The 23,087-nt window shown below is 28.3% G+C and overlaps 4 protein-coding genes across 4 annotated transcripts; 3 read left to right on the top strand and 1 right to left on the bottom strand.

The window, feature by feature from the left end:
• Positions 1-2,450: 2,450 nt before the first annotated feature.
• MKS88_001525 (alpha tubulin 2) lies at positions 2,451-4,304 on the top strand (the record flags this gene model as incomplete). Its single annotated transcript, XM_067214458.1, has 3 exons — positions 2,451-2,512; positions 2,670-2,790; positions 3,135-4,304. The coding sequence occupies 3 exons, from the start codon at positions 2,451-2,453 to the stop codon at positions 4,302-4,304; spliced, it is 1,353 nt and encodes a 450-aa protein (XP_067074891.1).
• Positions 4,305-7,454: 3,150 nt separating this feature from the next.
• On the top strand, positions 7,455-8,569 carry MKS88_001526 (40S ribosomal protein S19; the record flags this gene model as incomplete). Its single annotated transcript, XM_067214459.1, has 2 exons — positions 7,455-7,457; positions 8,054-8,569. 2 exons carry the CDS (start codon positions 7,455-7,457, stop codon positions 8,567-8,569), a joined length of 519 nt encoding a protein of 172 aa, XP_067074892.1.
• A 3,136-nt stretch (positions 8,570-11,705) lies between these two features.
• MKS88_001527 (pre-mRNA-splicing helicase BRR2) lies at positions 11,706-20,096 on the top strand (the record flags this gene model as incomplete). Its single annotated transcript, XM_067214460.1, has 1 exon — positions 11,706-20,096. The coding sequence occupies one exon, from the start codon at positions 11,706-11,708 to the stop codon at positions 20,094-20,096; it is 8,391 nt and encodes a 2,796-aa protein (XP_067074893.1).
• Positions 20,097-21,272: 1,176 nt separating this feature from the next.
• On the bottom strand, positions 21,273-21,692 carry MKS88_001528 (uncharacterized protein; the record flags this gene model as incomplete). The annotated part of the gene is made up of 1 exon (XM_067214462.1): positions 21,273-21,692. The coding sequence occupies one exon, from the start codon at positions 21,690-21,692 to the stop codon at positions 21,273-21,275; it is 420 nt and encodes a 139-aa protein (XP_067074894.1).
• Between the last annotated feature and the right edge of the window lie 1,395 nt (positions 21,693-23,087).

A 23,087-nucleotide genomic window follows, 5' to 3' on the forward strand; every position in this document is an offset into this window, starting at 1 on the left:
TCAGCTTTACAAATATGGTACACTTTTGTGTTATGCAAAAGGTGTGAAGGAGCATGTTCCGTTAATAAAAAAAAAAAAAAAAAAATCTTTTTCTAATATCGATATACTAGTAATTTCTTTTTAAATAGAAGCAGTATTTTATTTGTATTTTGCCATTTTAGGTAACAATTTGATAGAATTTTAGAAAAAGCCAGTGTTCCTTTGCTTATAACATTTACACAGAGCGCGCATCTAATAGATAATATTACAGACGTGAAAGAAAAAAAGGCAGTTGGAACATTCGTTTACCTGTGCCTATATATAAAAAGACGCATATGAAAACACATACATATATATATATATGTAGACATACACGTATGCACTTGTATATGTACATATATATGTAAACAAAATATGCACACACATGTGTGCGCCATGTAAAAGGCGTAGCTTCATCTACGGTATAGTAAACATTTCCCTGTTTGTTTTTTAAAAAATGGCATTAGGGGGTTCATGGAATTACACAAAAATGAAATTCGGCAATTAAAAGGTTTTGCTCATATATATATATATGTGTGTGATGAAGCGTATGATGTAGTAAGTCCTTAATTGTATATTGTGCAATCAAGTTTACACTTTTTTAAAAGGAATAAAAAAACATTTTGCAAAAACGAGCTGAAAAAAAAAAAAAAAAAAAAAAAAAGTACTAGTGCTATGTGTACATATATTTTATGCATTTTATAAAGATATACAAATAAATGTAAAAAAAAAAAAAAAAAAAAAAATTAAAAATTACACAAAATAATTTGCTCATTTATAAATACAGAAGAATTAGTTTTCTGAGCAATGTTTAACTTTTTTGCTGCATCTTCCTTAATATCGTAGCTTTTTTTATTGTAGTTTTATTTTCTTTTCCGTTCTCTTTCTTGCTCTCTAGCTCTCTTTATTGCTCTCTGTATTGCTATCTTTATTACTCTCTTTGCTGCTCTTTCCAGTTCTCTATCCCATTCCTTTTCCCACTCTTTTTCCCATTCCTTTTCCTACTTCTATTCCCACTTCTATTCGTACTTCTATTCCCACTTCTATTCCTACTTCTATTCCCACTTCTATTCCCACTCCTATTCCCACTTCTATTCCCACTCCTATTCCCACTCCTATTCCCACTCCTATTCCCACTCCTATTCCCACTTCTATTCCCAATCTCTTTCCCACAATTTTTTTTTTGTTTTTTAAGCATTTATAAAATCATTGGTCAGTAATTACTCACCAATTACTAATGAATAAAACATAAAGGCAAGCGCAGTGTATGCACATATCCTAGAAACCATTCTCCCATACACTACAATTGTCTTTAGTAATTTAAAATGTGCAAGGAATGAGAAATATATATATTTCTAACATAGCATCATACTCTATTTATTTGTCTCTTTGTAATTAAAGTAAGGTAGAAAAAAAAAAAAAAAAATTATTATAAGAGGTAAGAGTGATATGTTAATTTTTGCACAATTAGCTACCTATTTGATGCCACATTTTTAGCATTTTTTTTTTTTTTTTTTAATGTACCAATATGATAAATAATGTAATGTGTTCATGTATACATATTAAAATATATATAAACGCAATACAGTTTAAGGGATGGATTTGAAGCTATTTGTTTAGATGTGCATCTGTCTATGTTTTATTTTGGAGCAATACTCAGCTATTAACTTTTTTTACCAAATTAGAAACTTAACTATTTATGTGTAATGTAGTTTATTATACTTTATTATTATATTTTATTTTTCATTTTACAGCGATATATATTTTTTTTTTTTTACATGCGGTACTTTATTTTTACTAAATTAAAAAAAAAAAAAAAAAAAAAAAAGAGAGAAAGAAATACTAAAAAAAAAAAAAAAAAACAATAAGTCATTTAGTCAATTAGTTATTTAGCCATTTATATATATTTTAAATGATTTTCAGTTTTTACAAAAGAGAAAATAAGAACACACATTACATTAAGCAAGTATATAAAATATAGCCTTGAGAAGGAAAGCAAACATAAATAGAAAAGTTTACATAATTTTTTTTTTTTTACCCATTCACTTATCCATACATCACACACAGTTTTATTAGTTATATTAAAAAGGTAATGGAACTAATAATAAAAAAAAAATATGTGTATGTAGGGTTTCCATGCATGTATGTATAGATACATGTATATGTAAATGTACACATATCCGTATACGTACATGTATAAATATACATAAATATATAAGCAGATTCATGAATGGATACACACAAGTAGGCTCTACGCATAACAGCTCTTTATTTGTATACCTTTTGTGAAATACTTATTTATTTTTATTAGTTCTCCCTTGTGCTGGCTTCTTTTTATTTGAGCCCACAAGGTTATCATGCATTATTTATATACAAAATAGATATTTTATTTTCCCATTTTTCCACATCAACTCAGTTAAAAATTTTTGACAATGAGAGAGGTCATTAGTATACATGTAGGTCAGGCAGGAATTCAAATTGGAAATGCTTGCTGGTAAGGGAACACGAAAAAGTCGTGCATAAATTAGTGGATGAGTGAGTGCATAAATGAATGAATACATTTGCAAACGTACATATATACGGGTGTATATCCGTACATACATTACACCCATACGCACATGCCCATGTGCAAATTTTTTGTAACCCCACAGGGAGCTGTTTTGCTTGGAGCATGGAATTCAACCCGACGGTCAAATGCCCAGTGATCAAGTGGTAGCCGGGGGAGACGATGCGTTCAACACATTCTTCTCAGAAACTGGAGCAGGAAAGCATGTAATAATACAAATTCTAATTCTGCATATACCATGTTCTATATGAGTAGTATGCATATCTGTGTATTGTGTATGAATAGCATTCAGATCCTTTACATCTATGCATAACTGCTCATTCTTGATTGCACTTCTAGTGTAATACTGCACGTGAGTACGTTCAGAGGAGTGCTCGTTAGTTAACCTTATGTGCCATAATAAATGTTGTAAAAGTGTAGTAAAATATTCCGTAAAACTGCATAAAAATTGCCTCAAAATTGTCGTAAAACTTCCTCAAAAATGTGTCAAAATTGCCATCGCTGTCGCTCAATCGCATGCACGCACATCTATGTTGGACTCTTCTGACAGGTTCCGAGATGCGTGTTTGTTGACTTAGAACCCACCGTGGTTGACGAAGTAAGGACAGGAACGTACCGCCAACTTTTTCATCCCGAACAGTTAATATCAGGAAAGGAAGATGCAGCAAATAATTTTGCTAGAGGACATTATACTATTGGTAAAGAAATAGTTGATATATGTTTGGATAGAGTAAGAAAGCTAGCAGATAATTGTACAGGATTACAAGGATTTTTAATGTTTAATGCAGTAGGAGGTGGAACAGGAAGTGGTCTTGGTTGCTTATTATTAGAAAGATTAGCTATTGACTATGGAAAAAAATCAAAATTAAATTTCTGTTCATGGCCATCACCTCAAGTATCAACAGCTGTAGTAGAACCTTACAATTCTGTTTTATCAACGCATTCTTTATTAGAACACACAGATGTAGCTATTATGTTAGATAATGAAGCCATCTATGATATATGCAAAAAAAATCTAGATATTGAAAGACCTACATATACAAATTTAAATAGATTAATTGCTCAAGTTATATCCTCTTTAACAGCTTCTCTACGATTTGATGGTGCTTTAAATGTCGATGTTACCGAATTTCAAACCAATTTAGTCCCATACCCACGTATTCATTTTATGTTGTCCTCATATGCTCCTATTATTAGTGCAGAAAAAGCTTATCATGAACAATTGTCCGTATCAGAAATTACGAATTCTGCATTCGAACCTGCTTCTATGATGGCTAAATGCGATCCTCGTCATGGAAAATACATGGCTTGCTGTTTAATGTATAGAGGCGATGTTGTACCAAAAGATGTCAATGCAGCTGTTGCTACTATAAAAACGAAAAGATCAATTCAATTTGTTGATTGGTGCCCTACTGGATTCAAATGTGGAATTAACTATCAACCTCCTACTGTTGTTCCAGGAGGAGATTTAGCAAAAGTTATGAGAGCTGTTTGTATGATTAGTAACTCCACTGCTATTGCTGAGGTATTTTCTCGAATGGACCAAAAATTTGATTTAATGTATGCCAAAAGAGCTTTCGTTCATTGGTATGTAGGAGAAGGTATGGAAGAAGGGGAATTTAGCGAAGCAAGAGAAGACTTAGCAGCTTTAGAAAAAGACTATGAGGAGGTGGGCATTGAGACAAATGAAGGGGAGGGTGAGGACGAGGGATACGAGTAAATCGCGCCCCTGCACGTGAACATATATGTGTATAATGCGTACATATATGCATGCACATGTACATACGTTGGTACTTAAACACGTACATACATAGGTGCTCACCCATGTACACACTTAAGTGTATACATATATATATATATATATATATATATATATGTACAAACGCGCACAATGCTCCCGATCCGTGCATTTTCCCATATGCGTATTGGTATGAATATGTGTATGTGTGTGGGTATATATGTGTATATGTGTATGTGCTTTTTTTTTTTTTTTTTTTAACATGATCATATGTATTTATATATATTTTTATTTATGTATGTATATATTTATTTATGTATATATTTATGTATGTATATATTTATGTATGTATATATTTATGTATGTATATATTTATGTATGTATATATTTATGTATGTATATATTTATGTATGTATATATTTATGAGTGAATATATATGGGCCTTTTGTGCAATGACCTTTTTGTAACTTAAGAATGATGTAATATAAAAACTTATGTCGCATATATGATTTATATAATATATATTCACGCAAAAAATAAGCATAACATGAAAAAAAAATGTGCGAATAGGTGTACATACATGTATAACACTCTCACGGACATACACGTACGGATTTATGCACTGGCATTTACACACATGTTTATCCTTACGCAGTTTTTCGAATGCATAAATTAATCCCCTCTTTACTAAATACATAAATGTATACGTGTGTCAATATATGTGCATTTAACTCAACTGATTCCTAACTTTAGTCATTTATCTCTTTGACTTAATTTTAAAATTTTTATGAAAAGCACGTATACGGTATTATATGCTTTAATATTAAAGCTCGTTTAGATTTTATATGGTGAAAAACAAAGCAAGGGTTGCAAATCAGTCAAGCAATTTTGTTTTATATTTTTAATTATTTATTTTGTTCCATTAAATCATATTTTGAGTGTTAAAATGGTGTCCATTTAATTTATGCTCTTATATAAATCAAATGAGAGACTTGCAGCAGCTAAGTTATTCTTTTAAAATTGTATTTTCCATTTTGCCGTCTTAAAAGTCATACACATCATTTGCGTGTAACACATACATACATATATATACATATATATATATATATATATATATATATATATATATATATATGTACATACTGACGGAATTATTAAGAACGAACATTTTTGCCTTACCAATGGAGCAAATGAAACATTTACACGTTAACCTTTTTTTATGTACATTCATGCGGAAAGGTCATGCAAAATATTTCCATCAGTATTCTCATTTTATTTTATTTTACTATAATTTACTTTATTTTACTATAATTTACTTTATTTTACTACAATTTACTTCATTTTACTATAATATACTTTATTTTACTACAATTTACTTCATTTTACTATAATATACTTTATTTTACTACAATTTACTTCATTTTACTATAATATACTTTATTTTACTAAAATTTACTTCATTTTACTATAATATACTTTATTTTACTAAAATTTACTTCATTTTACTTTATATTTTTTGCGTTTTACTTTCTGGAATGGAAACCTAAATGGACATAAGTTTTGAATGGAGCCTTCGCCATTTTAATGAGCACATTTTCACCTGCTCTTAAAAAGTTGTACTGATAAAATTGCTATAAAATCAATTTCTTGTATTTCTTTTTTTCTGACTTGTTCAGGCAAAAGTGAATTTATCTTAACGCGCGTAAATTTGCACACACAGAATTACATAACAAATTATATATATAAGCATTTGTATGTACGTATTGATGTAGGATAAAATATTTGCGCATTGAAATGTGGAAGTATTCTCTACCTTCAACGTGATGGCGACATAGTGATACTGTTACCACTGTTACTTTGAAAATAAAAAACTATAAATACATGTTGTATGGATATATATATGTTTATATGCACATGAATCAATGTGGAAATGCCCCATTTACGTATTTCTATAAAAAAAATAATTGAACCTTCTAGTAACCTTCACACATAAGCATATATACATACAACACATGATTGTATACATAATAATCTTATATCATACTAATAAATACAACATTATTAAAATTAAAAAAAAAAAAAAAGTTGTTCATTTTTATTCTTAAAATAGTATATATAATTAATTTTAATAAATGAAATAAAAAATAATGCAGTACACAAATTTTTTAAAACGAAAATATAAAATATGGCTTTGTTTGAAAAATGATGATATATTTTACTCATATAATAATATATAAGGAGTTGTAAGGGGGGTTGAAATATATTCCTTTTATTTTTACTTGACTCCTTTTTTTTAAATAGGAGAAAAAACATTACCTTCTCCAGATAAAAAAGTATGTAGCCTAAATAGTACAGAAAAAAAAAAAAAAAATATAAAATAATAAAATAAAATAAATAAACAAGCAAAAAAAAAAAAAAAATAATAAATTTATAAATAACTACCATAAACGTAGAGCTTATTTTCATATAAAAAATTATTTTATATGAACTGCTAACACTATCCCGAAACAGCAAAATATGGGCTTCACAAATTAGGCGATGATCATTTACTTTATAGTAACACGTATTGCGTGCAATAATCACTGGTATAGGGTCATAAGTTTGTATATGCACATGCTGCAAACTCGCGTAGCTTATAAATACGTACATACATACAAATACGCATATAAACATACATACATGAATACACATATAATTATATAAATAATACTGCGTATTTATGCGTGCTATATTTCAATATATGCATAGTTATACATTTTAGCAATTTTTAAGGAGAAATATTTACCAATCCCCCAGTTTTTTTTTTTTTTTTTTTTTTTCTTTTTGCTACCCCCCCCCACTATTCCACTACCATAATTAAAAATGGCCAATAAGTTTCTAAGAAAAAATAAATTTTTTTTTTTTTATTTTTAATATAAATATAAAAAATAAAGTTTAAAATGAATTTTTTATTTTTCTGAAAAAATAGGGAATAAACAAAATTTATATTTTATTTTAAAGAGAGCGTTAACTGTAATATTAAAGAATCGTTTCTTTCTTGTAATAAAATTATTAAGGATTATTTATGAAACCCTAGTTGACACTAGCATTCTTTTTTATTTACTCACTGAAGAGATATAGATTAAGAAAAAGATGGTAATGTTACAAATGAAAAATGAGAAAAAAAAAATATAAAATATTATGCTTACCCGAATGTACGTATTGTAGTTGTACATATTTCATTATATGTATCTATGCATGTATGTATGTATCTATGTATGTATGTATCTATGTATGTATGTATCTATGCATGTATGTATGTATCTATGCATGTATGTATGTATCTATGTATGTATGTATCTATGTATGTATGTATCTATGTATGTATCTATCTATGTATGTATGTATGTATCTATGCATGTATGTATGTATCTATGCATGTATGTATGTATCTATGCATGTATGTATGTATCTATGTATGTATGTATCTATGTATGTATGTATCTATGTATGTATCTATCTATGTATGTATGTATGTATCTATGCATGTATGTATGTATCTATGTATGTATGTATCTATGCATGTATGTATGTATCTATGCATGTATGTATGTATCTATGCATGTATGTATGTATCTGTGTACGTGTGTTCACGTACGTAAAAATGCATTTTAACGTTGTATATGTTCACGTAGTAGTATGTGTTCGTCTATGGCCAGTGATATATTTATTTGAATGTTCATTTTCTTTAGGCTGAAGAATTCACAGAAGAAATAGCGACGATTAACAAAAGGTTACTGGAACCAGTGCCCTTTGCAAGGACAAACAATTGCATAAAGGATGTAGATGCAGAATTGTTTATTAATTCGTATGCAAACTACTTAAAGCTGCATAACAAAATAATCTTTCCAAAATGGTGTAATTTTGTAAAAACAGGGAAAGGTAGAAAACTGGCCCCTTTAAATGAAGATTGGTATTATATTAAAGCATCAAGTATTTTAAGGAGACTATATTTACATCCAGATATTGGTGTAGGTTTTTTAAGAAGACAATTTAGCTACAAGCAACGAAGAGGAGTAGCACCTAATCATACTAGTTTAGCTGGTGGTAAAATTTTAAGATCTATTTTACAGCAGTTAGAAAGCTTAGGATATGTAGAACAAAACCCCAAAAAAAAAGGAAGAAGATTAACGACAAAAGGTGAAAACGCTATTAACAATTTTGCAAGGTATATTAACAAGAAAGTGTACAATATGGAAAAGGTTTGATGGGTACTAGGGGTCTATGTGTTTCGTCATTTGTGGAATGTAGGTGCCTTACTGTATGAAGGAATGTAGTGGATATGTGTATAACAAGCATATATATGTGTTTGTACATAACAAGCATATATGTGTGTTTGTACATAACAAGCATATATGTGTGTTTGTACATAACAAGCATATATATTTGTTTGTACATAACAAGCATATATGTGTGTTTGTACATAACAAGAATATATATTTGTTTGTATATAACAAGCATATATATATGTGTGTACATACATATATATATATAATTGTAGCACATATACGTACATATGCCTACCTTAACAGTGCATGTTCCTTCGTGAGCTTTTTCGCAATATAGAAAAAAGCTACTTCATTTTTAACAATACAGATACTCAAATAGGAGTAGTGGGTTTAAATGATATATAGGATTGGAAAATATATAGCTGTGTATAGAATATGAAAGTTAAATTTTTACTATTCAGCTATGTATGATATATATGTGTGCATTATTTTTATGCTTATTGTGAAATTTTCTCCATCTTTTCCTGTATATATATACATATGCATGTGTGTGCCCTTTTTAAAGCTTTTTTTTAACAGAATGTTTTTTACGCAGAACGGAAGAACGAAACGCGTAGGCCGTAATAATATACACATATATAATTATATATACGTATGTATATATATTTATATGTGTAAATTTCTTTTCCATAATTTTTAATATAATACTGGAATTCCTATACACATATGGCACAAGTTTGTACCAAAAATGAAATACGAAATGGGAAAAATAAAAAAAAATAAATTTGGGAAAAAGGATGTAATGCACTTTTAAAAAGTAAAAGGAGATGCCATACTCTATGTGCAAAATTATCGCTCCTCTTGTGATAATAAATTTGTGGGTGGCGTGAATGCAAGCGTAAGAGCCTTCCCCTTTTACGTGCGTACATTTCTTGTTCATTTGTAATACATGCATAAATGTTTATGTGCATATATATATATATATATATGTATATAAGCACGTGCACACGGTATTACTGTTAGATAGGAAGCAAAATAATCGCTCTTATGACGGAGAAGTGATGCTGCTCCAACGTTTGTTTTTTACGAGGCGCTCATACATCTATACGTAAATTGAAAAGGTGGGGAAGAAGAACACATACAATGGAAGTTCGACCGTTCGTTCGTTAGCTAAATAGTTGTTTTTATTTCCTTTTATGCAATTTTACTGAATACACATGTTCTCATACATTGCTTTATCAGTGTATCAGTAAAATGAATATGGTGTTACACTTTTAGTAGTATATGCATTGCTATGTGTAAAGCCAACATGTTTTGGAAAAAAAAAATAAAACAAGGAAAAAAAATAAAAGTACGAATGAATGAAAAACCTTTCAAATTAAAGATATGCATTTCATTCATAAACGTTTACCAAAATGATAAAAATATATTTTCAAAGTTTAAGAAGTTTCCCTGGCCCATTTTTCTGACTTATACTAATTAGCATTCGTTTATTGTTAGCAGTTTTCTTTTTTTTTTTTTTTTTTGCTTAATTTATGCGCAGTTATACAAATAATATAAAATATGTATATGCATATTTACATATATATACGTACGTATGTATGTATGTATGTATGCATATTTACATATATATACGTATATACGTATGTATGTATGTATGTTTATATGAACAGTAAAAAAAAAATAATTCCGCCTATGAATAAAAGTTTGTATGTAGTTTCTTTTTTTTTTTTGTGTACATGTACAAATACAAAGTATATTTTTTTCATCCAAAAAAAAAAAAAAAAAAATGATCTGTAATAAACATACATTTGATATTTGCATATAAGAGCTCTGTCACGCTGCGCTGCTGCATACATAATTTGTTCAATTTTATGCGTGTACAAAAAGTGCAAGTTTATATGTATATTTTGTACTTGTATATATTTATATGTTTTATATAATTATATATATATATGTATATATACACAGGGCTGTAATTATTTTGCCAGTACACGTTGATGCTAATAACTTCGTTGAATATAAATCATCCATTAAGTTATCATTCATTGAATATACATATTTATTAATATAAGTATTTGTAATTAATCGTTTGTACTTTTTCCAGTTTATGCATTTTTCCATTTGTATGTACCCGACTGACTACACTTTAAAATAAACTTTTTTCTTATTTCCATTTAAGTCATTACGATAGTTTGATTATTTTGGCATAATTTTTTTTTTTTTTGTTATAGAAAAGGGGGATAATCGAATTGTAAGAGGTTTTGATCAAGCGACTAAGTGTACGTATGTACTTATGTTTGTATGTACTTATGTATGTATGTACTTATGTATGTATGTATGTACATGGGCATGTATGCATGTTTATATATATATATATATACAACTGTTACCCTCAAAGATAAGCTTAATATCGTAGGGGGCGAATCTGCATATATGCAAAACTATGCCCCAGCGACGGGCACGAAAAGATCATGTATATTGCTAATTACAAATTAGTATAGATGTTGCTTTACATTTACGAGTACGTGAGATGAACATACTTTGGAATAGTACCATTGTTACACAAGTGTATAAAACGTTATAAAGTTATATTTTAATTTGGGTCAAAAAAAAAAAAAAAAAAAAAAAAAAAAAATGAGTCATAAGTGATAATTGATAAGTGATGAGGAAACATTATTTTAAAACTACTGAAGATATGTAATTTTGTAAAAATTTATTAAAACAGAAATATTTTTTAGAAACGATATATTGATAGTACGAATGATTATTACAACATTGGGGATTTACGGAAATTAAAAGAAGAGGATCTAATTATTTTTTTTTTTTTTTTTTGGAAAATCAAATAACGCATAATAACGCGCATAACGCATATAACGCGAACAAATCGTTACCTTGTCCTGTTTGGCTGTTTGCGTTCAGCTGAGCAGTAAAAAAAAAAAAAAAAAAAAGCATAATTTCAGTTACACGTTAGCATATAGTACCAAGTACTTCGTACATACCCTTTTTGAAAGTGTACGTGAGAGGTTTCCTCATGTGATATATACATGTACGCTAATTTGCACCTGCACATGTACATTTAGGTACACAAACACATTTACAGATATAGTGAAACATGGCGGAGGAATATGAAAAGTTCAAGAGATTTGAGTATCGCATGAACTCAAACCTGGTGCTGCAAAGGGAGGGACCAGTACCAAACCACAATGAACCGACGGGGGAAAGTGAAAGTTTAGTAGGTAAGTTGAAGTATAAGATGGGGGATAAAGTAGAATATAGTAAACCTAATGATTTAAAAAATAAAGAAAATTATCGAAGAGCTAATAATAAAAGAAAAGATGAGTTTTTTGAAAAAACAAGTAAAAAATTAAAAAGGGAGAGTGGTAGAAATAGGAGTAATAACAATAATATGAAGGAAAGAAGTGTGTTGAGTATGAATATTGAAGATATATTTTTATATAGGCCAACTACGAAATATACAGAACAAATACTAAGTAAAATTTTGAGTAGTATTCGAAATATGATAGGTGACAATACAGGGGATATTATTAACAGTACATGTAATGAAATATTATATATTTTAAAAGATGATAGCTTAAATAATGAAGAGAAAAAAAGATTAGTCGACAGTTCTCTTCAAGTTACCATAACTGATGAGATGTTTATTGAACTAAATAATTTATCAAAAGAAATATATGATTTTAACAAAAAAGAAGAAATTGAGGAAATGGACAATGAGGAGGAAGGAGTTGCGGTAGTGTTTGAGGAAGACGATGATTATTTTAATCATAAAAATAGGAGAGATGTGAATAGAAAAAATGATGACAACTATAGTGACATAATGGATGAACTAAGTGATGACTACTTGGATGAGGATGAGGATGAGGATGAGGAGGAAGAAGATGAAGATGAAGCTGAGGATGAGGAAGATGAAGACGAAAAAGAAGAGGGGGAAGATGAAAATGAATATGAAGACGATACAGCGGATGAGGATGATAGCGAAAAGACGAGTGACAGTAACAAGATCAGTGGGAGGGATGATGAAAAAGGGAAGGAGGATTCAAACAAGAAAGAAAAAAAATTAAAACAGAAAAGGAGAAAAAAAAAAAAAAAAAAAAAAAAAAATGAAGAAGAGGATGAAGAGGAGGAAGAGAAAGAGAAACAAAAGGTGAGAGAGAAGACAACTAACGTCAAAGAATTGAACCATTTGAAAAGGAAAAAAAAGAAATATGAAAATCATCTGAGTTTAAAAAATGTAAATAAAGATTTCAAATATAAAAATAAAAATACGGAAAATTATGACCTGGACACGAATTCCATTGATGCACACTGGTTACAAAGAGAATTGAATAAAGTTTTTACTGACCCATCACTATGCTTAGAAAAAGAAAAAGAAGTTTTAAATATTTTAAAAATATATGATATCCAAGAATGTGAAAATAAACTAGTTAATATATTAAAATATGAAAATTTTTCCATGGCTAAATTGTTAATAAAAAATAGATGGAAAATTTATTATTGTACCTTGCTTGGTCAGGCACAAACAGAAAAGGAAAAAAAATACATAATGGAAAATATGAAAAAAACAGAAGAAGGAGAAGAAATTTTAGAAGACTTGTCTAATTTTAAAAATTTTAAAAAGAACAAGCAAAGTGAGTTTGTAAAAACGATGAGAAAGGAAGCAGATAATTTATTTAATAAGGAAAAATATGAGCATAGTACAAATGAGTTTTTGCCTGAACAGCGATTTATACATGATGATGATGAGATGCGGGCCAAGGGGAAGGATGACGAGGACGAGGACGAGAACGAAGTGGACACGAGCGTCAATGATGGTACTGATATCAGCGGTGATAGCGGCGATGGAAATGTTAGTGGTGATAGCCATGATGAGGAGGGCGAAGGTCGAAGTTCAAAGGGAAACAAAAAATCGAATTCAAGGGAACAAACGTCGAGGCGAGGGAACGCAGGAAAGGTAAACATAACACTAGATGGAAATAAAAAGAAGAAGGGGGAAAAATCAAGTTATATAATAGGGGAAAATTTTAAAGGTAAATACATAGACTTAGAAAAAATGGACCTTTTAAAGAAGAATAATGACTTTTTAAATAAAGAAGTAATTCTTCCATCGGATAGTAAAAGAATAGAGAAGAAAGAATATGATGAAATTATCATTAGAAGTATGAAGGACAGAAATAGTAGTAATAGTAGTAGTTCCATCTCAAATAAAAAAATAGGTAATAAATGTAATTACTTTACATCACCAGATGAGATTAGATTAATACCAGTTACAGAATTACCTGAATGGAGTCAGGAAGTTTTTTCCTGTGTTAATATAACCAAATTAAATGCAATACAGTCAAAAGTATACGATACAGCTTTTAATAAATATGAAGAGAATATGTTAATATGTGCTCCAACAGGGTCAGGTAAAACAAATATTGCATTATTATGTATATTAAATGTTATCAATAGTAATAGATTAACAAGTGGAAATATTGACAAAAAGAATTTTAAGGTTATTTATATATCTCCTATGAAAGCTTTAGTTAATGAACAAGTGCAATCATTTAACTTGAGATTAAAATGTATGAATTTGAAGGTAAGTGAGTTAACAGGTGATGTACATCTAAGTAGTAAAGAAATAGATGATAGCCAAATTATTGTTATGACTCCAGAAAAATTAGAAATAATTAGTCGTAAATGGAATGAAAAAATATTGTTACAGAAAGTAAAACTAATTATTTTTGATGAAATACATTTACTTAATGAAGTTAGGGGTAATGTATTAGAGAGTATTATAACGCGTATTAACAGGTACATAGATAACACATTGATATATGATGGTAGCACTACTAGTACAGAAGAAACTGCACGATTTGGTAAGGATAAAATATCAAGCATGGTTAGTAGTGACAATCATGTAGTTAACAAAAATGAAACAATAATAAATATGAATAAAAAGAAAATTCGATTGGTTGGTTTATCAGCTACATTGCCCAACTATGAAGATGTAGGGTTATTCCTACGAGCGGATTTACAAAAAGGGGTGTTCTATTTTGATTATTCCTTTAGACCAGTACAGCTGGAGCAATATTACATAGGTATAAAAGAAAAGAAAGGCATAAAGAAATATGCACTAATGAATGATATTACATATGAAAAAGTACTTGAAGAAGCAGGAAAAAATCAAATTTTAATTTTTGTTCATAGTAGAAAAGAAACATACAGAACAGCAAAGATATTAATTGATAGGTTTATGAAAAGTGATAACTTGAGCAAATTCTTAATTGATAAGAAGATTTCGACCGAAATATTACTTTCCGAGAAGGAAGCTATCGTTAATGATGAGTTGAAGGAGATTCTTCCATTCGGTTTTGGCATCCATCATGCAGGATTAAAAAGAACGGATAGGAAATTAGTGGAAGATCTATTTTCAGATAAACATTTACAAGTCCTTGTTTCTACTAGTACATTAGCATGGGGTATTAATTTACCTGCACACACAGTAATAATTAAAGGTACGAGTGTTTACAATATTAATATAGGCGATTTTGATGAATTATCAGCTATGGATGTTTTACAAATGATTGGTAGATCTGGTAGACCACAATATGATAAAAATGGTAAAGCAATTATTATTACTGATCATAAAAATTTACAGCTCTATCTTTCTCTTAATAATGAACAACTTTTTATTGAATCTACCTTACTGAACAATATTGTTAATATTATAAATGCAGAAATTGTTCTAAAAAATATACAAAATTTAAAAGATGCTATAAATTGGTTTAATTATACATATATGTATATACGTATGATGAAAAATCCATCTTTATATGGGATCCAAATGGGTGAAAACTTTGGTGATATACAAGAATTTTTAAGTTATAAGGAAAATTATGACTTGTTCAGGCAAAAAGTGAATAAACGAATTTACAACATAATATATTCCTCTTTTTTAATATTAGAAAAATATGATTTAATAAAATATAACAAGAAATTGAACACAGTGAGTAGTACATATATGGGTAAGATAAGTAGTTACTATTATGTGGATTATAAATCGATAGATATGTATAACAAAAAGTTGAATAAGTATACAAATGAAATTGATTTATTGAAAATATTTACAATGAGTGAAGAATTTAGGAATATATATATAAGAGAAGAGGAAAAGGTTGAGTTGTCTATAATTATGGAAAAGTTACCTATACCTGTTAAGGAGTCCATAAACATTCCATATACTAAGATAAACATATTATTACAGTTATATTTGTCGAATATAACTCTGAGTGGGTATATAATAAATGCAGATTTGGTGTATATACACCAGAATGCTTTACGTATATTCCGCTCGTTCTTTGAGATATCGTTAAGAAAAAATTCGTACAGTCTTATTGCATTGACGTTAAAATTTTCTAAAATGATAGAGAGAAGGATGTGGAGTACTATGACCCCCTTGAGACAGTTCGGTTTGTTAAGTAATGAGTTAATTCGAGTTGTAGAAAAAAAAAATATCAGTTTTAAGAATTATATTACTATGAATATAAATGAATATATTACCATTTTTAAAAATAAAAAAATTGCTAAAAATATATATAAATTAGTTCATCATTTTCCAAAAATTGATTTAAATGCATATATACAACCAATTAATCATAAAATTTTAAAAGTGGAATTAAATATAACCCCAGATTTTATATATAACCCTAAATATCATGGGTACTCTATGTTATTTTGGGTATTCGTGTTTGATATATCTAATGAGAATATACTCCATTATGATTTGTTTACATTAAAAAAGAATTATAAAACTACTAGTATATTTGAAAGTGAAAAGGATGAAGAAGAGAACAAAATGATGAAGAAAAATAAGAAAGATGTATATTCTTCTTCAGATACTCTAGATGACCATTTGTTAACCTTCTTTTTACCAATAAATGAAAATCCTTATTACATTGTTAAGGTAATTTCGGATAAATGGTTGGAATGTGAATGTACTGTTAACTTATATTTAAATGATCTTATCTTACCCTCAAAAAATTTTTACTCAACACAGTTATTAGATTTACAACCACTACCATTGAACTCTTTAAAGTATGAAATAGCTAAAAAATTTTTTTTAAGTAGAAATATAAAATTGTTTAGTCCTATATATACTCAAGTCTTTTCTTCCATATATGAAAATAATGGAAATGTTATAATATGTAGTTCGTCGTCAAAGTACTATTTAATTCCAGCAGAATTGGCAATCATTAAAATAGTGAAATGTTTGCACGATTTGAATAGTTACATGAGGAAATATATAAAGAATGAAAAAGATTTGTATAAAATAATGAATGATAAGAAGCTGGCCGATATGATTTATAACAATCCTCTCGAGTTGATGAAAGTTGTTTATATAGCTCCATTGGAAGAAATTGTACTAAAAACGTACAAAAATTGGATTGTTTTTAAAAACATGTTTCACCTGAACATGTGCATATTAAGTGGAGATGTGCAAGTAGATATGAAACTTTTGCAAAAAAGTAATATCATTTTAAGTACACCTAATATATATGATAATATATCAAAAAAATGGAGAAGGAAAAAAATTCTGCAAAATGTTAATTTGTATATATTTGATCATATGGAATTATTAGATACTACAAATGGTGCTATTATGGAAGTAGTTATTAGTAGAATAAGATATATATCAACACAGCTGCAACTGAATAAGTCAAACAAGAAGGGAAGTAGAAAAAGTGTTGGCAACAGTGCTTCTTTGTTGTTACCAATTCTCGATATGAATCTAGTACCTGACACAGATAATAATAATAGTAATAATAGTAATACTAATAATAGTAATAGTAATACTAATAATAGTAATACTAATAATAGTAATAGTAATACTAATAATAGTAATACTAATAATAGTAGTAGCAAAGAAAATTTTATCACGTATAATATAAATAAATTACAGAATTTACAAATCGAGCATATATATGAAAGTATAGGATTAAATAGAATCCTATGTCTATCTAGTTGTTCCTTATATAATTGTAAAGATTTTTCCGAATGGATTGGATGTAAAAAAAATGATTACTATAATTTTCTTTCATCAGTCCGAAATATACCTATTGAAATATATTTGCATGCTGTCAATATTATGAACAAGCAAAATAGATATATGTCCATGCAAAGGCAGGTATATCAAAATATAAGAAAATTAAATAAAAAGAAAAATGTTATCATATTTGTAACTGAACAGAAATTATGTAAAACCCTAGCACTTGATTTGATACTCTCTGCCTATAATGATAACACGCATTTTTATTCCATTTTTGAAAACTATGTTGTTGAGAGGGGGAGATCTAGCAACGTTGGCACTGCGGTAGGGAGTAATGGCACCTATGACCAAGAGAGCAAGTTTGTAGGAATGAGAAACGAGTTCGAAACTGCACACACTGCTTTTGAAGGGAACGCGCATAAGAACTTTAAGAAAGACGGCATCAACTTAACTATCGAACGACTTATAGATAGTAACATGGTGCAAATGGGCATCAACAGAAAGGAAAGTTACATGGTTAGCGGGAATGGTGGTTGTAATGCTAGCAGTAGTGGTGATAGTAGTGGTAGTAGTAGTACTAGGCGTAATGGTAATTCCCGGAAGGGGAGGGGAAAGGCAAGAAATTCGGAAATGGAAGATGAAAGAAGGGATGATTTGCCGTCAAATGAGGATTCCATTTTTGATTATATAAACGACAAAATGCTGGTGCAACTGATGAAGAATGGATTGTGTTATCTACACAGTAATATGACGGAAGTAGAAAGGAAAATAGTGGAGATGCTATTTGATAAAAAAGCAATACAAATTTTGATAGTCGCTTATGATTATATATACAGTTTGAATGTATATGGAAATACTATAATAATATTGGACACAATAATAACCCATTTTGATAACAAAGAAGAAGACTACTCTATTCAGAACGTTTTAGAAATGATTAGTTATGCTGGTAGACAAGGGGAAGATGTTAAATCTTTTGTATATATATATACATATATAACTAAGAAAGAGTATTATAAAAATTTTATATATGAACCTTTAACAGTTGAGTCTAATATTGAAGATTATTTACCCAATTTTTTAAACAATGAAATAGTTATGAGTACTATTGAAAATTATCAAGATGCTATTGATTGGTTAACATGGTCCTTTTTTTATAGACGAATTAAGAAAAACCCAAATTATTATGGATTAAAAGGAATTTCAAATGAACACATAACTGATTATCTTTCGGAATTGATTGAAAATAATATAGAAATTATATCATTTGCTAATTGCATAAATATAGAAGAAGAAAGTACAAATATGATTAGTTTAAAACCATGTAATTTAGGTATAATATCCTCTTTCTATAACTTGGATTATCATGTTGTTCATTTTTTTAATGAATATATTTTATCCTTAAAAAATTTAAAAAAAAATAAAATTTTGGAAATTATTTGTCTATCCAATGTTTTTATTGATTTACTCAAAATTAATAATTATGATATTTATTTATGTTTAAAAATTTCCAAAAGTTGTAATATCGAAGTAACATATGAATTTTTAAAGCTCTCCTTAAATTATGAAAAAAATTTATTAAAAAATGACCAAGAAGGATTAAATATCAAAAATGACCTGAACAAGTCAGGAGAAAATGGAAAAAAAGATCAATATATAATTAATTTGCTCAATTTTATTACTGTACCAACATATTTTACAGCTCATTTAAAAGCATTAATAATTTTACAAGCACATATAAATAGGTATAGTATACCAATCAATTATATAGAAGAAACGAAAAAAGTTTTGTTGAAAATTTTTAAATTAATAAATGCATTGGTGGACGTCATAAGTAGCAATAATATATTAAATTTCTGTCTTTTTGTAATGGAAGTATCACAAATGATAACTCAAAGTGTAACAAATACAAATAATGAGTCAAGCTTATTGCAGTTACCCCATTTTGATAGTCAATTAATTAAAAAAGCCAATGAAATGGAAATAATGGATGTATATGACTTAATTAATGCAGATGATGATAAAAGAGAATTTTTATTAAAACATTTAAATGAAAAACAAAAGAGCCAAATTGCAAATGTATGTAATATTTTCCCAATAATAGAAGTACAATATGAAATAGATTTAAATAAAACATATAAAGTTAATGAAATTGCTACTTTAAATTTAACTATTGAAAGAGACTTGACGGATGAGGATATCTCCTCTTTTGCTCACTCCCTTTATCTTCCATTCGAAAAGGAAGAAATGTGGTGGATAGTTATCGGAATTAAAAAAATGAATCTACTCTTGTCAATTAAAAAATTATCTTTGCTAAAACCAGTTAATAATGTAAAGATTAATTTTGAGTTGCCCAGTAAACCCAATACATACCAAGTCGTTATATACGTCATAAACGACTGCTATGTTGGGTGTGACCAGGAGTACGAATTTAGGATTACAGTGGAGGGGTAGCCCTGCCTGGATAGAGGTGGTGTAGCAGTATATATCCGTATATAGGGTTGTTGTAGCATTATGCTTATGACATACGTGCATATCTTCATGTGAGTATGCTCATTTTGTGAGAAGGCTGTACATATATTAGTAGAAAAAAACTCTATTTGATCGACTTTTAAAGGTGCGGAAGGTGAGGAAAATGGAGCCATGTTATATATATTATATGTGTTTACATGCATATTTGTACATTTTTTTTTATTTGTTTTTTTTAAATCGTTAATTTTAACTGTTTTCGACGATGTTCTTAAATAGTAAGCTCTTTTTTGTAGGAATGACCTTTTACGTGTTTAACGCGTTTAACAGGTTTTGCAAATTTTGCAGGCCTTACATATTTTTACAGGATTTACATGTTTTTTGTGTCGTTTACATTTGCGTACTTTTGAGTACTTTTGCGCATGTTTTCCTATTTACACGTTTTTCATCGTTGGTAAACTTCTATGCACAAGAACAGTTTTATTTTTTCTGCACAGAGCACATTAACATGCTGATTTTATTAAAATGGCTGTTTAAAAAAAAAGAAAAGAAAAAGGAAATAAATAAATGAATGAATAAATGAATGAATAAATGAATGAATAAATGAATGAATAAATGAATGAATAAATGAATGAATAAATGAATAAATGAATGAATAAATGAATGAATAAATGAATGAATAAATACATAAAAATATGCTTCAATAATGCTTCCATGTGTTGAACAGGTTGAAGCGGTATTTACGTAGGAATGATTGCGCAAAAAGGACGTATCGATAAAAAAGTGTTTGACCATATTGGTACCCTTTTTGCATGATATGGTCAGAATTTTTTTTTTTTTTTTTTTTTTTTTTTTTTTTTGTTAATGTGTATTTTATATTTGTGTTTGCCGTTTTGGTGGAATTATGCATAACATAATTTGCGCAAAATGAAGGTTTACAAAAAAAGGGAAAAAAAGGCCTTTCCTTGGCACTTGGCAAAATATATGCACACATATGTACATATTTATATGTAATAGGCACGTATTATGTGTGTGCATATCTGCGTATATATATGTACTCATGCATGTATATATATATTCATTATATATATACGTGGCGTGTACCACAAGTGAGCAAAACATAACGACTTGCTCCCCCATCCGAACACTAAAAACATTAATCTACTTCTTATAAATTTTGTCATAATTAATTGTGTTGTAAAAGTGCTTAAACAAAGAATTGCATTTTTTATCATCATTATATAGGTGCATACAATAAAACAAATTGGAGTAGTTGTCGTAAAACAGTTTGGTAAACTTTACATTGTCATTATTATTTGTTGTACTATATTTATAACCTAATATTTGATATGACTCTGTTAAGGTTTTATAACATTTTCTGTTTCCTTCTTTCAATATTTTATCCAGGTCATATACTGCATTATCATTGATTGTACCTCCTAGGCACATAAACTTCTTTATATCATAAAATTCGTCATTTTGTTTTTGTGTAAAATATTTCTCTTGACTATAAAGCGATGGCGATTCCTGTACTTGATAAACCACCTCTCCCAGTTTGGAGTAGTCCGTCGTCAGGGCCATATTTTTCAAAAAAAAGGAAAAACAAAAAGGAAAAACAAAAGGAAAAAATAAAATAATAAAACAACCTCCTATATGTATAAATACAAAACTAAAAAATAAATAAATATTTTTTTTTTTCTTGTGTAAGCATAACAAATCAGTAATGAGTTGGTTATGCCGCATTCTCATTTTATAGCAGTGGTCAAGTATTTAAGAGGCATATATTTTAAAGTCAGAAAAAAAAAAAAAAATAATAAAAATAAAAAAAAATTATTATCGTGCATAAAATGAAATAAAACTGGTACGAAATAAAACTGGTACGAAATAAAACACAAATACAAACAATCTTTCCTTGTCAGTCAAAGTGTTGTATGTTAGACGATAATAAAGTATGAAGAAAAAAAAAAAAGTGTGTTATTCCGCATAGTTTAAAACTGCATATGTACGTTTAAATATTTTTATATTACGAATCAAGAGTTATTAATTTCCATTTGGCTATATGATATTTCTGAATTTATTACTTTATTGGATATTCGCATAAGGCTCAGCAGTGATAATATTTTACACTTACTCTCACTAGCTCGAGCAGAAACTACTTTTCCATTGCGGTCATAAACATTTACGCACGCTTGTACATACGCAATGTATACGTATGAGAGAGGCAAAATTAAATGGGCGAGTACTCCATGTGCCAAGGGATTGGATAAAATATAACACTCGGAGTGCGTATAAGCAAAATGTAGAATATATATTTACATATAAGCAGTGTTCCTGTGAAGAAGAAAAATTGTACTCATGCTTGTACTATAGCTTCGTGTTTTTAATATATAAAATAAGTATCATCCTTTTTTAACTTTATGAAAAAATTGAGATGCCTTAATTTTACTATTTATTTTTAGCCTCTCCAACGTTTTTATGCAGTTTTTGTTTTGTATTATTCAGTGTTATTTTATTTTTATGCATATTTTTTTTCTTAATTTTTTTATATTTTCCTTTTTTTATATTTTCATTTTTTTATGTTTTCATTTTTTTATATTTTCCTTTTTTTATATTTTCATTTTTTTATATTTTCATTTTTTTATGTTTTCATTTTTTTATATTTTCATTTTTTTATATTTTCATTTTTTTTTATATTTTCATTTTTATATTTTTATTTTTACTTTAATTAATTTTTTTGTTTCATGTTTTAAATTTTGCAAAAGAGAATTAGAAGTAGTTTATTACTAATTCGCAAAATATTAAGAAAACATTTTTGAAAGTTCGACATGAACATTTCATGAGATGTAGTTGTAATATTCCACCCCTCGTTTGATGGAAAATTTTAATGGCATATATAATACATATATATAGTACATACATATATAGTACATACATATATATAATACATACATATATAGTACATACATATATAGTACA

Source organism: Plasmodium brasilianum, chromosome 5 (genome assembly GCF_023973825.1).
Source record: "Plasmodium brasilianum strain Bolivian I chromosome 5, whole genome shotgun sequence".
In the NCBI taxonomy this organism is placed as follows: domain Eukaryota; phylum Apicomplexa; class Aconoidasida; order Haemosporida; family Plasmodiidae; genus Plasmodium; species Plasmodium brasilianum.